General features: G+C 43.2%; 1 protein-coding gene across 2 annotated transcripts in view; it reads left to right on the top strand.

Moving 5' to 3' along the window:
- SHANK2 (SH3 and multiple ankyrin repeat domains 2) overlaps positions 1-14,854 on the top strand; it is a gene marked incomplete at both ends in the record, with an annotated part of 240,631 nt that overhangs the window by 68,995 nt on the left and 156,782 nt on the right. For both annotated transcript variants that reach the window (XM_082282737.1, XM_082282738.1), the window contains 2 exons: positions 261-570; positions 5,005-5,174. In XM_082282737.1, the coding sequence (XP_082138863.1) occupies positions 261-570; positions 5,005-5,174 (480 nt within the window). The remainder of the gene's footprint in view (positions 1-260; positions 571-5,004; positions 5,175-14,854) is intronic.

Below are 14,854 nucleotides of genomic sequence, written 5' to 3' on the forward strand. Positions count from 1 at the left end.
CATTTCCTAGAGCACAGTTCAGACTCTTCAGCAGGCTCATGGCACTGGTGTTGCCTCACCGTGTATTCAAGCCAGCAAACAGGTTAATGTTGCCCGTTGTTTTTGATTTAATGATGTTCTGAAGATAATTTGATCAGCTCTGCTGGCAAGGTGGAGTTTCTGTCTCTGCAGAAGAAACAATGCCATATGTTGCATGTGGTGGTAAACAAACACGAATGTGCAATCATCTGAGCTCACCCTCGGTGTCTCTCTTTGCACAGTGCCCTTTAGGGAGGCTCCCACCTACTCCAACAGGAGGAGGAGGCCTCCCAGCACCTTGGCAGCCCCCCGGATCCTGCTCCGCTCCAACAGCGACAACAACCTGAACATCAACAACCTCCCTGAGTGGTCAGCCTCCTCCTCTGCCTCTTCACACCGCAGCCTTTCCCCTCACCTGCTCCAACAGATGCAGAGTAATCCCAATGGAACTGTAAAAACCGTGGCGAGTTACACTCCGTCCTCCCGGAGCCGCTCGCCATCCCTCAACAGGCTGGGAGAGGATGCCAAGAGGCAGCAGCACAGGCACATCAGGTGAGTTGCCACCATGCTGGCCTGCCACGTTCCTTTATGTTGTTTGCACTCTCTGGAATGTATAGTTATTCATTCTCAGCACGGTGGGCCATGCCCAAGTGTGAATATTTTAACTGGAAGCACCAAAGCCAGCTGTTTCCTCACAGAGCTCCAGCAGCCAGGCAGACTTGCAAGTTCAGCAGTGACATAACACAGAGTTGCACCTCCAGATCAAGGTGCTGGCTCTGCACATCTTCCCATAGTTGAAATAAGGATTGCATTTAAAAGCAAAGCAAACTGTTTCTGGGATATCTGGTCCCTTCATGGAACTATTGGTCATGCCTGGAAGCTGTGTTGGAGATGCTCATGGGTGATGGAGCAGAGGCTCTTTAAGTTCTCTCTTCTGTACGTGTGTGCTGAACCAAAGAGTGAATAGAGGGAGTAATGCGACCTAGCAGGCATTCTGGGCAAATATCCTGCAGCTCTGTCCCACTGGAGAGCAAATCCTGACTAATTAGAGTCATGTAGGTATTGTAAGCCATGGAACAAAGCAGAGGGCTGGGGCTAAGGTTTCATCGCAGCTGGGGCTGCAGGTTGGAGAAGCCGCTGCCCTGGACTCAGAGCTCCTGTCAAATGTGGAAGAGAGGGAGCTGCACCAGGACAAGTGGTTGAAATGCTGCAAAAAATCAGGGAGACATCAGAGCTGAGCACTGCTGGAGAGAACCAGAGCTCACGTGTTTTGGCCAAACACTTTTAACTCACTACTCATCTAAAAATCAGGCTTTGTCTCTCCTGTTTCCTAATATATATATATATATATATCTAAAAATCTGCTGTTCAGAGTAGAAAAGGACTTGGACATTGTCAAGAGATGCAGTTGTTGGTTTCTCTTTGCTGTTTGTAGTTGTAAATGGATCTTCAGTGGCGTTTTCAAGTCAGTAAAACAAAATGTCATGTAGCTGACACTGCCTCTTACCTTGCCTGTTCCTCTGCTCTCCCTGACCCTAGGCACCCAAACTGACAGGCACTGTGTGGGGTGGAAACAATGCTGCTGGACAGGGGAGATCTGCTGTGTTGTGCAACGAAGTTGTCTGGAATGTGAGAAGGAGTGAAATCAAAGGGAAGGAAGGGGATACGGATTTCTTATGCCAGTGGTTTCATGCTCGTCTTGCTTTGTTGTATGTTACAATAATGGCAAAAGTTCATTTAGGTATAATTTGGGTGGCCTTTCCTCACAGAGCCCAGTATCAGCTTAAAAACAGTCTTCAACGAGGCTTCACCTGAGTGAGGAGTGGCTGTGAGGTGCCTTTCAGAGAATGAGGGTTCTTGTGTTCCACTGGATCCTTCTGATGCTACCAGAGAGGGAGGTTCTACCTTAGAGTCAGTGATTATTTTAGCTGAAAGGGACAAAAAGTGCCTTTTCATCAATACTTCTGGGATAACACATTTCAAATTCCAGAAATAGAAACAATCCTTTGAGCTGGGGGTAACAATTAGTTTTTGTTTTTGTTTTTTTTTTTGACTAAGCAAACATTTACTTGCTTTGACTTTATTCAGCCTCTTTTCCTCTTCCCTTTCTGAAAAGTAACTCAAATGTTAGTGGAAACCAATTTAATGCCTGAGAGTTTGTGGATATGAAATTTTGGTCTTTCTCTTAGTGCATCAGCCTCACAGCTACTGCAAGTGCTACCCAGCTGCAGACTTGCCTCTGTGCCACCAAGACTGGTTACAGAGAAGTCCAGAGTACATGCAAGTACTGAGAACAGAGCTGGAGGCTCTTTCGATTCAAAGACAACTAAAAGGATTTTATATATAATTTTTCCTGCAAATAACACCTTTTCTTGCCACAGGCCCATTTTGCAGTCAGGCATGGCACCTTATATGAGACTTTCCTCACATATTTTATTTAACTGTGTGACCATCTACTTACTGTCAGCTGAATGTGGGAATTGTTGCTGTCTCTGCTTATTATTTGCAAATAATAACAAATAATAACAGTCACCACGAAGCTGCTGCTCCCCTGAGATGGAAAAGCCCTTTTTGACAGAGCAGGAGGATGGGTTGTGGAGCAGAAGCAGCCAGAAGGGGCAAGGGTGATGGAGGAGGTCAGACTGTGACAAAGGATTAATGAGGTTTGTGGGATTTGTGCTGTGGAGAGGTGCTGGAAGGCGATGCTGCAAGGGATTCTGTGACCTTTGCAGCCCGTGTGGCTCAGGTGTTTTATCTCCTCAGGCTGAAAGAGGAGGGATTTAGATTGGATGTATTAGGAAGAAATTCTTTCCTGAGAGAGTGGCAAAGCACTAGAACAGATTTCCCAGAGAAGCTGTGGCTGCCCCATCCCTGGAAGTGTCCAAGGCCAGGCTGGAGCAACCTGGTCCAGAGGAAGGTGTCCCTGCCCACGGCAGGGGGTGGCACTGGGTGGTCTTAAAGGTCCCTTCCGAGCCAAACTGTTCTGTGATTCTCATGAGGCTGTTGCTTTCCACAGCGAAGTGCTCAGGGGGGAAAGCTGGGAATGCAAGGCAAGGGACAGCCTTCCTGTGGAACTTACCCCACAGAAATTAGTGAATGAGGTGCCAACACAGCCTCAGTCAGGGCTGAGCTGCCAAGGATGGCCACCTTCTTCTGGCTGAGAGGGAAACATGTCCACACATCTCCTGAAATCTCCGCATCCTCCTCCTGCTCCTTCCTGGCATGGTGCTTGCTGGGCTGGGAGCCCACGCTGGGGACAAGCAAGGGAGAGGAAAGATCTCTTTTTAAAAAGTCCTGCACCCCACGTTGCAGCCCTGATTTCCATTAGTGAGCCTGTTGCCTGAGAAGTTCTGCATTCCTTGTGTGGGTTTAATGTGCCATTTCCCTTTTCTCTTTCTGCAACAGAGAAAATGAATGTATCTTCTGTGCTCGCAGTTAAAGTGGATGCTGGGAGATAACACTGGGAATAGCTGCCACCAGACTAGGCAGAAACACAGCTTGATACAAGTGGAAATCAGATGTGTAGCTATAGTTTATAGATCTGGGTTTTTTTTTTTTTATGGTGATGACTGTTCCTTCACTTACAAGGAAAAAGGAATGGAGCAAAAGAACTGAAATCTGAGCGTCGTCTTTTCCAGGCTTTCTTTAAACAACTGTGAGAGTTGGCTGAGGTTTCTGGTGCAAACTCCATCACAGACATGCAACCAGAGCTCACTTTTAAACTGCTGAGTGTGGCTTACCATGATCAGCACCTCCTCACAGTAACAGAACAGAGCAAGGTGAAAGGGGAATGCAATTCCAAACGGTGAAGAAGTTACTGCAGGAAAATGGGAGTGTTCCTGATAGGAAGGATCCACTAGGTTTGGGTTTTTACCAGAATTCTTCTGTACCTACTGACTTACTGGCTCCCATTTTGGTAGGATACTGGTTAAAAATAATAAAAAAAAGGAGGTTAAAACCCAGCAGACCACAGCCCTTGTATTTCATTTTGCTTAAAGCAGTTTCAGATACTTTCTCACAAGAAGGCAAGCAGAGTGTTGTGGTGCTCAACCACCACTAAACCACCCTTCTTCCTTTGGTAGCCTAACTTTTCCCTAGCAACCTCTATTAATATTATTCCTTCTCATGAATATTTTCCTTTTCTAGACTTTGTTTAAGACTGCAAGTTTTTATGCTTTGGGGTTTAAGTTAACTGATAGTGTCCTGCAAGTTTATTATGATATATCCTGTAGGTTTCCCACCCTCTTAAATATTTGCCTCTGTCTTTTCATATATCTTTGACGGTTCACTCATTTTCCCACAGGTTTAATACTGATCTTATGCATGTTCACCACCTTTCAACAATTCCTTTTTTATACACCAGGAGTAGACTGTGAGTTGGTGGTGACCTGTGGCTTTCCTGGGCACGTGCTGAAGTCACTGAGTGAGCTGGCAATTGCCATCCAGAAGAAACTATCATTTGGAAAATGTTAACCACAAGCACCGGGCTTTGTGCAGATCTAAATTTAGCCCCGGGCCTGGGAGTGATGAAGTAACTTGATTATTCAGTCCATTTAGTTAATAATTCAGTGGTCTCACTTGTTCACTCTGTGCTACAAAGATACCCATTCCCAAGAATTGTAAATACAGACGTTTTCAAATCCCTCTGACAAATTGGCATGCTGGGAATGTATGATGGGCATATAAATTTTGAATTTAATTAGGGCCTGGGAATGTGCAAGTTTAATTTGTGGAAAAACTAAAAGCTTTAATGTTGTGTGTTTTCTGTTCTAGGCCATTATGGTCAGGTGAATATTGACCATGTTTCACACTGAAAGATTTCAACCCTTAAAAGCTCCTGTTTGGTATTTTTTCTGCAGGGTTAGATGTCTTGCTGGAAGACAGTTTTGTTATTCACTGCTTAGTTTAATCCTGCTAGTGTGATGGTAAATGATTAACTTTCCCCTTTTGAATAAGCTGTTAATGATTTTTAATTTCAATTTCCAGTGCCATTTACAGTCCCAGTGCCAACAAGGATACTCTGTCTGCCTTGGATTATCAGGGTCCCAAAAGGAAGCTCTACAGTGCTGTCCCTGGGAGACTTTTTATTGTAGTAAAGCCATATCAACCTCAAGGGGAAGGGGAAATTCACCTGCACAAAGGAGACAGAGTCAAAGGTAAGCACCTGATTCATTTGGGACAAACCTTTTCTCCTGCTAGGTGGGAATTTTGTGTTAAAATTCTCTTTTGCAGGGGTGGAAATAATCTGTACGGTGAAAGTGCTTTTATGCATTTGTTTCTTTGTAGGGCATTTTGCTCCCAGCTCTGTTTTGTAACCAATGCATATTTAGCTGCCACTTTAACTGACTTCAAAATGCTGCTACAACTCACAGCTATGTGCAGTAATAGCACCATTGTCTCTTACCCAGACCACAGAACTTGCTTCTGGAGCCATTCCAGAGGCACCACTCCAGGGCTTTAAAGGGTTGTAAACATGTCAGCTATCTAAAGAGCTCAGGAAGGGAACGGGGGTAAGGTCAGCTCTGCTTCAGGCCCTTTCCTCAAGGAACATTTAATTGGTTAAGTAGAAAATGTCCCCTCACAGGTCTTTGGATAAGTGAGTAGGGAGAACTTCCTGCAAATGTAATTGTGGAGGAAGCATGGTGGTGCATGTGAAATTTCTGGTCACTGCTGCACTTGTCTGTTAAGGCCAGGTTTAAATCAAGGCCAAGCTTTGTTATTGTTTTGAAGGCAGTAAATCCATCCAGAAAAAATGGGAAATGGGGTTTACAGGGCTCACCTTCCCAAGAGTGAGGTGTGACACTGTGGCTTTGCACATCCAGGTAAAACAGAATAAAAGAGACTTTGTGTGGGATCCATACAAATCAAACAACAGTTAGGGAAATCAAACAAAAGGGAATAAATTCAGTGTCCTAAATAAAAGTGTTAAGCAGCTGCAAATTTTCTTGCAAAAGGAACTACATATCTCACAAAGGAAAACTTCAAATACCTCCTCCCTTGAGCCTCCAAGCAGTAGTTGGAAAAAAAAAAGGGAGCCATTAGAAGGTATTTTTGCATTTTTATTTTTGGATGTACTGATTCTGAAGCGTTTGTGGGTTTAGTAATTTTTGTTAACTCCAGCCCTCAGTAGGACAGAAATCTGAAGGATGCTGCACTTAAAGGTAAAATGTGCAAGGTTAATTTTAAATGCAAGGACGAAGGAAGAAGTTTAAACTTAGAGTCTGTGGGGCTGAAAAGATAATTGTGCAGTTCCCTGATCAGGCAGGAAGCAGTGATTATGATCTCATGGTGCACAAGGACCAGGATGAAATTTTGGTGGTCCTAAATAACTTTCTCCACTCAGAGTGTTCAGAGATCTGGGAGGTGTCAAGGGATGAGGAATGAGGTCTTGGACACACACACGTTCCATGGTCCTGTTGGATTGAAGGATGTGGGAATATTCTCTTTATGTAGAGGATGTAAGATCAACAACACAGGTTCTTCTCACCAGAGTAAGACAACTCAGGGCAGTTCTGGGAAAAGGCAAGACAGAAACTGTGTTTCCTGGCAAAAGAGGAAGCACTGCAACAGGTTGCCTGGAATGCTGAATATTTAGAGGCATTCACTATCTAGCAGCTGGTTTACATTAGGTTTTGAGACTATTATATGCAAAAAATAAGCCCAGAATAAAGGATTTAAATTTCGATGAAGTGTTTAATGTTTTTGAAAAATTAATTCACAGCCCTTGGTTCTAAGTTATTATGACAGTCACTGGAAAACATTGCAGGAAGGAATTAGTCCACCTTTCATATTTTCTTATAATGGTGTAGTCTAAATGTGAGACCAATGATTTTTGGGAGGGGCCCTCAAAATGCTGAAATAAAAAATGGAATTATGGCTGGATTTTCTTCTCTGTGGGGAAAGTGTAAGTTTATTGGAAATAACACATTAATTATTGCTGTCAGCAAAAGGGGGATGTGTCCATCCCACATCAAATCATTCCTGCAGGGATTATTTTTTCCAGTTTCAAGAATCTGATTTGCACATTGAATTGAAATCTGGCAGAGTTTTTCCAGGTCCATTTGTTTTAAAGCATTTTAGAGAAGTTTGCTGCAGCAAAGTCTGGCGAGGTTTCTATATGTGTCAGCCTGCTTTTGGAGAGAGTTTGGGAAAAGAACAAGAGTACATAGGGATTGTCAGTGTTACTCCTTAGGATGAAACCTTGTGAGATGTAATTTAAGGCCGTTTGCATGGCAGGGCTGGAACAGTGTGTGACAGGCTCCCAGAGCTAATCAAAGGGAAAACTTCCAGAACAAGATCAAATCCTATTTCGTGTTACCATGTCAGTGGTTCCTCAGCTGCAGCAAAAAATATGTCAGAATGAACACGGCAAGGTCATGGAGAGAACAAAGAGTGCAGGGGAAAAGACACTGGTGCTTTAAAGAGGTCTCCGTTGTGTAACAATATTGAGGGAGCCGCTCAAACTTTTTGTGCCAAAAATCCAGGTCCAATTAAATCTGGATTCCCGTCCCTGTTTCAGTCAAAATGTAATTACTGCTAAAGAATCAGTGTAGTGACAGGACAAGGACTAGATCTGAGGAAGAAATTCCTCCCTGGGAGGGTGGTGAGGCCCTGGCACAGGCTGCCCAGAGAAGCTGTGGCTGCCCCATCCCTGGAAGTGTTCCAGGCCAGGCTGGAGGGGACTTGGAGCAACCTGGGCTAGTGGACGGTGTCCCTTCCACTAGGAGAAGGTTGGAACAGGATGATCTTGAAGGCCCCTTCCAACCTAAACTATTCCAGGATTCTGTGGTGTTTAAAAAAAATTACTCCATGTGAGCAGGATGGGCTCCCTCTCTGCCCTTCAAAAGCACAGGCAGTAGAACTCAGAGTCCTTAGTGCTGTGGGAGTGCCAAAACTGCTGACTGTAAGGAGATCCTGCTTGCTTTCTTCTTTCTGAGCAGGACTTCTTGGTACTGGATGTATTTTCTGTCTTTTAAAGACTTACTTAACAAGACCATGGCTCAGTGAGCACATGCCTGTTTGGGGTTTAGCACCTTGCTCTGTGCAGTGCTTGGAGGAAATGGGAGAATTATAAATCCCATGGAATTCAGTTTTTCCTTCACTCTGGAAATACCGTAGCCTCACTGAGAAATGGAAAAGCTTTGTCTTGGCCCTCTCCTGTTGGTGACTGCACTGTTCTGTGTAAGACACTGATGCCCAAGTCCTGGCTCTTGGATTGCTTTGGGGAATTCAAATGTGGCTTGGCACCAGCTGCGGGATTGTGCCCTGTGTTCAGCCTGACCCCGGGGACATGTCATCACGAGTACATCCCATGAGACTAATCACAGCAAAGATGTAGCAAGGCATTTATTGCAGGGATAAAAACCCAGAACAACATATTAGAGAAAGGGATTACTTGGGAAATGTTTTTATGGATTTTCCTTTTTAACTTGGCAGAATTAGAAGGGTCACGGAGAGGGATGAATTCCTAAACTCTTGATGAAGTGTTTTCATCAGATGGAGATGAAGCAGGGTTTTTTATTCTTTCTAAAACTGCTAGAAGTGCATGAGTGACAATAGTTCACAGTGTGTGATACAAGGAAAACTGCTCAGAGAAATCTGTGAATGGGCAAGGTTCAAAGAAAATGTAAACTAAACAAAATGGTCTTGTATTAATAGGATATTACATAGCCTGTACAGAAATACCTGCTGTATTTTTAGTTGTTAGTCATACACACTGACATCATTTGTGTGTCTGCCACTCATGAGAGAAGAGCCATGGCTGCTGTAAAAATAAATCTGATATCTTACTTGTACCATAACTGCCCTAATCTTCTGTTTTCACATAAATGAAGGAGAGCTAGTTTGATTCCTCACTGAAACACTTCTAATATATTTTGTTTCTTTCTTCCTTCTGTATCTAAAAGTTCATAGCAATAAATCTGCCACAATCCAAATGCACACAAACATGTATAAAATATCTGTAAAATGAATTTCAGTCTGTTTTTGTGTCCCTAAATGGAATTCTAGTGCTGGAAATTAAGCGGTCTCTTTGACAGCAAAACTCAGAGAATGCAATGCTCCAAAGTTCTTTGTGGGCAAAGAATCAACAGTTTTCCTGGCCATGAAGATAAAGACATAGATGAGGTTTTTGGGAAGGTAACAGGTCTGAATTCCAGGTGCAGACTCTGGTCACTTGGAAACTAAACAATCAGAATTGTTTTCAGAATCTGGGTTATATTAAAACATACCTAAAATGCACATGAGCTATCCTTCACTGACCTAGAAAGAAAAAAAACCAACCTGATTCAAACGCTTTGAGAGCTTTTGAAGTCTCACCCTGCTCACAGCTTTGTTTTTCATGGTCTCCCCAGATCCTTTTTTATTCCAGGCTGGCCCCGCCATCTCTCTCAGCCTTTTCTAGTGCCCAGTGTCTGGAAAAATGGGGAGTTATTTCAGTATCTCAAATATGCTCCAACAGACTTTTCCATGAGCCTTCCAAGATGCCTCCGGTGCAGGCACAGTGTGCACATCAGAGAAAGGTTGTGGTAAACCCAAATGTAGCTCTCAGCTCCATTCCTCAGGGTCAGAGGAACAGGACTAACTCAGTAGCAGCAACTCAAGCATCTGTTCTGGGCAGGAAGTCAGTAGTTCTGTGCATCAGAAATACTGACCCTTGTGACTCTGCTTTTATTTCAGCGTGGTCTCAGCCAGCAGGGCAATCCAAATATATCACTAACATTTTCATTTCTTGTGAAATCCACTTGTAAGTCACTTTGAAAAAGAAAGATTATTAAACCCCTGCTGTGTTCGAAGATACTGCCAACAGACAGTGCTTGTGGGCAGGAGGAAAGTTGGTCTCCTGGGCTTTTGCACTTGTTAGATTAGTAAACAAAATACTGGGAAGGGAAGAGCCTCAGGAAGGCTGTTTTGTTTCTTCAAGAGCATTTTGTACCTTGTGTGGGTAAGTGGGGCAGCAGAATTTAACCTAAGAGGTTTGCAAGGCTCTGTTGAGCTGCTCTCTCACATGAAGGATGAAATGAATGCGAAATGGAATAATAATCTTACCCAGGTTCACTGGTCTGTTTTCCTCCTTTCTGTCTCCTGACTTGATGGGTTTGATTTCAATTCTTAACATGATAAATTATGGCTCATCAGAGGTCCTGTCCCAATTAATTCCTTCAAGCTCCTTGTGCCTGAAGAGCAGGACAGAGTGGTGCTATCAAAATGTCCTAACAAAGGCCCAGCCTTGCACCTGCTCCAGCAGGAGAGTTCCCTTTGCTGTCAGAGGCTGTGGGAAGGGATCAGGATGTAAAAGCATCCATAAATCCCCACTGCCATCGTGCTTGGCTACTTTAACACAGCCTTTCTTGAGTAGTCAGCAACTGGCCTGGAATATTCAGGGCACAGGGAGCACCAGGAGTTGGAGAGGAGCTGTGAGTGCACCAGTGTGGTGCAACACAGCACTACAGGTTGGCTTGGGGCCTCTTCTCCATTAATTCTCCCCGAATTCCCCCAATTTCAAATTTGGGCATCACTGTGGAGAAGAGCAAACTTGACTCTGTCTGCACCTTCCTCAACTGAGCTGGGGATCAGTGGGTGGATTTTTACAATGTTTGATTTCTGATGAAGACTCAAATCAGTGCAGATTTATTTCTCACGCTGTTTGCCTGTCTCCCTCACTTTCTCAAAGCTATTTCATGGACACCTAAACAACAGGGAAAAGGTGATCTTCATAGAAACTTTATGGCAAAGATGAAAAAGGGGAAAAAGCTCCCACAGAGGGCCAAATGTTGAACAGCACAACTCACTCAGTTCTATTTCAACAGAGCCGTATTTCCTCAGATTTAGAGGATTACGTGCAGCTTATTGTATTTGTAGGCTTGACGTAGAGAGTGGTTGCTCTGTTAGTAGCCCCAGTCATGTTCTCACCCCAAGGTTCTTTTCCTGAAGTGCTTGTTTGCACTGTCTCTTTCCTGAGAAAGCAGAGGTGAGGAAAGGTGAGGAGCTGTTTTAAGTCAGGATCTCTGCGTTATCTCCCTAATTTGGTGAGCTCCCATAGCCCAAGCTGGGAAAGAACTGCTGGATTTCCTTCTCCACCACAAGACATGTCTGCAGGGCCCCAGTCCAGTGTGACTGCTCGGGTCAATCAGCCAGAGCCATTAACTGTGGATACTCGAGGCTTCCCTTCCAGGCTGTTGGTGGAGTGCACAGGAACATTTCCTGGGTGGCAGCTGGGGCGCGGTCACTGGTGTGCGTGCTGGAATCCTCCCTGCGCCTGGCAGCAGGATGAGGGGCACTGGTTTCCTCCCCACTCCTGCTGCAGTGACCTCAGGTTCTGTCAGGCTCTCTTGATGACGTCTTTGGGAGCCAGAAGCAGCCTGCCCATAAGGCAGAACAGCCAGATCCTGCTCAGCATTCTTCACAGGGAGGGAGGGATTGCTGTCAGGAGCCAGGAGGGGCCGAGAAAGAAGCAGTCAGAAAAATCTCTCTCTCCAGCAGAGAGCAAGATTAAGTTGTAACTCACACTGACCTTCATTTATGTTGTGTGTAAAGTTTGTTTTCATCAAAGAATCATGGAATCATAGGATGTTTTTAGGGTTGGGATGGACCTTAAGGATCAGCCAGTCCCAGTCCCTGGCTTTGAACACATCCAGAGATGAGACACCACAGCCCCCAATAAGTGTTCCTGCATAGATTGTCTGTCATTTGGAAGCTCTCCTGCCAAAGACCAATAATTCTGAAAATTTCCATCAGACAACAAACATTTCAGCAATGGAAAAGCCTTGATTATAATGTTAATTATTTCTGAGAGAAAGAAGTTAGGTTTCTACCAATTAGACATTAAAAATCTATTGTATTTCAAAGAAGAAAATCTAGAAGATTTTTACCTTGGGACACAAACCCAGAGGTCTTACATCAGCACAGGCTGGTTCAGCTGTTAGATTGTTTTTTTCCATGGATTTCCAACTTTTTACTTTACTGTCCAACCAACATTCTGTTGGTTTTTCTTCTTTTCTGCTGGTTGCAGAAATGTTCTTTTTTTTCCCCAGAACATGGTCTCTGGTTCCCAAGCCATATGATTATTTATTTTCCCAATAAAGAAGAATGCAGTTTATCCAAGCATTAAGAATTGATTTAGATATTACAAAGGCATTTTAGGTACATCCTGTAACAGATGTAAAGACATTGGCCTGAATTTGGCTTTAAATTTCCTTGACTTTTTTGCAAATATGGCTGCCTGGAATAATTCACTCCTGGGCATTTCAATATCACAAGGAATTTAGAAATAGCAGTCACCATAATTTGTTGGGAAAAAATACTTTCATTTCTTGTTGAGGCATGGAGGGAGCTGTAATGCGGAACGATGCAAATTCTATGTTCTTTTGATTTAAATGATTTTCGTGGTATATTGAGTAATTAGTCTGTTTGAGATTACTATGCTTTATTTATATCAGTGACAATATACACACTGCCAATAGACCTACATTTGCGGGAGACAAAGCATTCTATGCTCTAGTCTATAATTTTAGGTATAATACTTTAAAGGCATTAAAATGCGAGCTCCTGATTGGCACCAGCCTGTCCATGTTTTCCTGTTATCCTGTTGCTTGGTGCTCGTCCAATTTTGCTTTGCAGTTTTGTTCATATAATTGGACACAACTCTTCTTTCAAACCACACTTCTGTTGTGAAAAGATGTCCCAGGATTCCTGATGTTGCAAGGACCTTTATTTCACTCTTACAACATCAGCTTCTTTTTTGTAATTCAGGCTGCGTGTGAAGAGCCTCTGACCTGCTCTTGCCATAGCAACCACACCTTTTGTTTTTACCAAAAGGAAAGGGAAAACCACTGGAAATTAGAAAGCCTTATTATTAACTTGGGGAAAGTTATCCTTTGATTTCCCATTGTTTTATCTTCCAGCAGGGAAAAGGTTGATTAGAAAATCTCTTGCTGGTAACAAATTACCTGTTACAATGAGTCTCTTAAACACTTTTGGGAGAGGACAGATAGAAACTAAGGCCTCATTCTAAAAAAAGCATTAATGGGTACAATAGATAAATGACATTTTTCTATTTATCCTTTGAGATCCCCACATTGGGGTGAGTGAAGTGTTGCCAGTTTTGTAGATCTGTGGATTATTATGGCCTTGGCTCTTGCTGCAGGATTTCCTGTTAATGACACCATTAATGGAGGTGGATGGAGATCATGTCAAGGTTTTAGGGGATGCAGAACCATCTGGATCTCAACTTCTACGTTGGAATATGAGCTTGTCCCCCATCTCCCCAACAATTTGTCTGTCTCTGCACATCAGCTGAACCCAGGGCTGTCCCTCACTTGCCTCTTGTGCCACCTTTGTGCCTCTTGCAGCTCCAGCAGGCTTTTCCTTCTTTTCCTGGCCCCCAGCACGATGCTTTTCTGGGAATGCTGAAGGCTGCCTGCATTCTAGCAGACTCATTTCACCCTTCCGCCTCTTTTCCATGGATGTTATGTCTTCAGGCAGGACTACATGTGTTTTTCCTTTGCTCTGGCTATTAGAGATGGCTGATACTCAATAATTCATGTAATAATGGGCTACAGTGGGTCTGGTTCTGCTCTGCAGGACTCCCTTTTCGCCCTGCGCTCACAGACAGACTTCCAAGGCAAATTTCTTTTCCCAAAAGTGTTGATTCGCATCAGCTGCGACTGCCACAAACACAAGAAATCACTCCATGAGTTTGAAATACCCAACTTCCTCCTTGCAGTGCCTCTCTCTTCCTTGAGCTGGAAATATCCGTGCAATTTGGAGCATCAAAACAGCGGATCTGACAGATTAATAAAACACCAAATTAGGGAAGTCTGTCTCAATCTCTAAGTAGTTTTTCTTCTGAGCATCTTGCCAGTTTGTGGAGTGAAATCAGGACTGAGATTCAGTGCTGAAAACTCCCCTCAAATAAAAAAAAAGCAGCTAAGTACTGGCAATAGGAATCTTTCACTGTCTCACATTGGGAAATTTCTTTTGGCTGGAGTACTATACTCTCTTTTATGACTGAAGTTAAACTAGTGTACAGCAGGATTCTACAATAATCCTAATACATATATATATAGGTTATTAAGTTTTCCCTGTTTCTTATATCTAAGAAATGCATTCTTGTGTGAGCAGAGGTTACATTGTTAAAAATGTGTTGGAAGCTGCTGAATTCCCTGTTTATATTGGATGGATGATCAGGGAATGTTTTATGTAACACTGAATTATCAGATGGACAGTGTGTGTTAGTTAATGTACACAGGCTTTAAACATTTTCAACAACACCTGGAATATAGCAACACATTTTTCCATTAATTATGCCCCATGTTTATATTTTTTAAAAAAGACATGCTAACATTATTTTATTCAGCTCAATTTTCACTCTAGAGCTGTTGGTGTCATCCAAGGTCAGTGTCCTCCCCCAGTCTCCCATAACTCCCTGAGTTTATAGGAGTTACAGGTTATAGGTTTCCTCATACATGTCAGAAAGGTGCTTGATAAATTGTGCATTTGGGGCCCATCCAGGTGTAGGATTTTTCCTTAATGGATGTTTCCTGGGACTTAATATGTGCTTCTTACTGGCAGGGATGTGTAAATGTGCAGTTCATGGAATCTGTCTCTTGGAATATACTGCACTAAAAGGCTTAAAACGGACATATTTATAAACACTTGGCTGTCAAATGTCTCTGTTAATAGATGGCCACACTCTGTAAGTGATACCACAAATAGCTTAGGGTTGCATTAATTAAAAACCTGGTAAACATTTACTTTCAGATGCAGTTTTGCAGATCCTGGTGTCTCAAACCAGACTTTATTCATATTACCAACATTTAAAATTTTTTTTTACTTT

The sequence above is a fragment of the Coloeus monedula genome, assembly GCF_965178545.1.
Source record: "Coloeus monedula genome assembly, chromosome: 6".
Taxonomy (NCBI): Eukaryota; Metazoa; Chordata; class Aves; order Passeriformes; family Corvidae; genus Coloeus; species Coloeus monedula.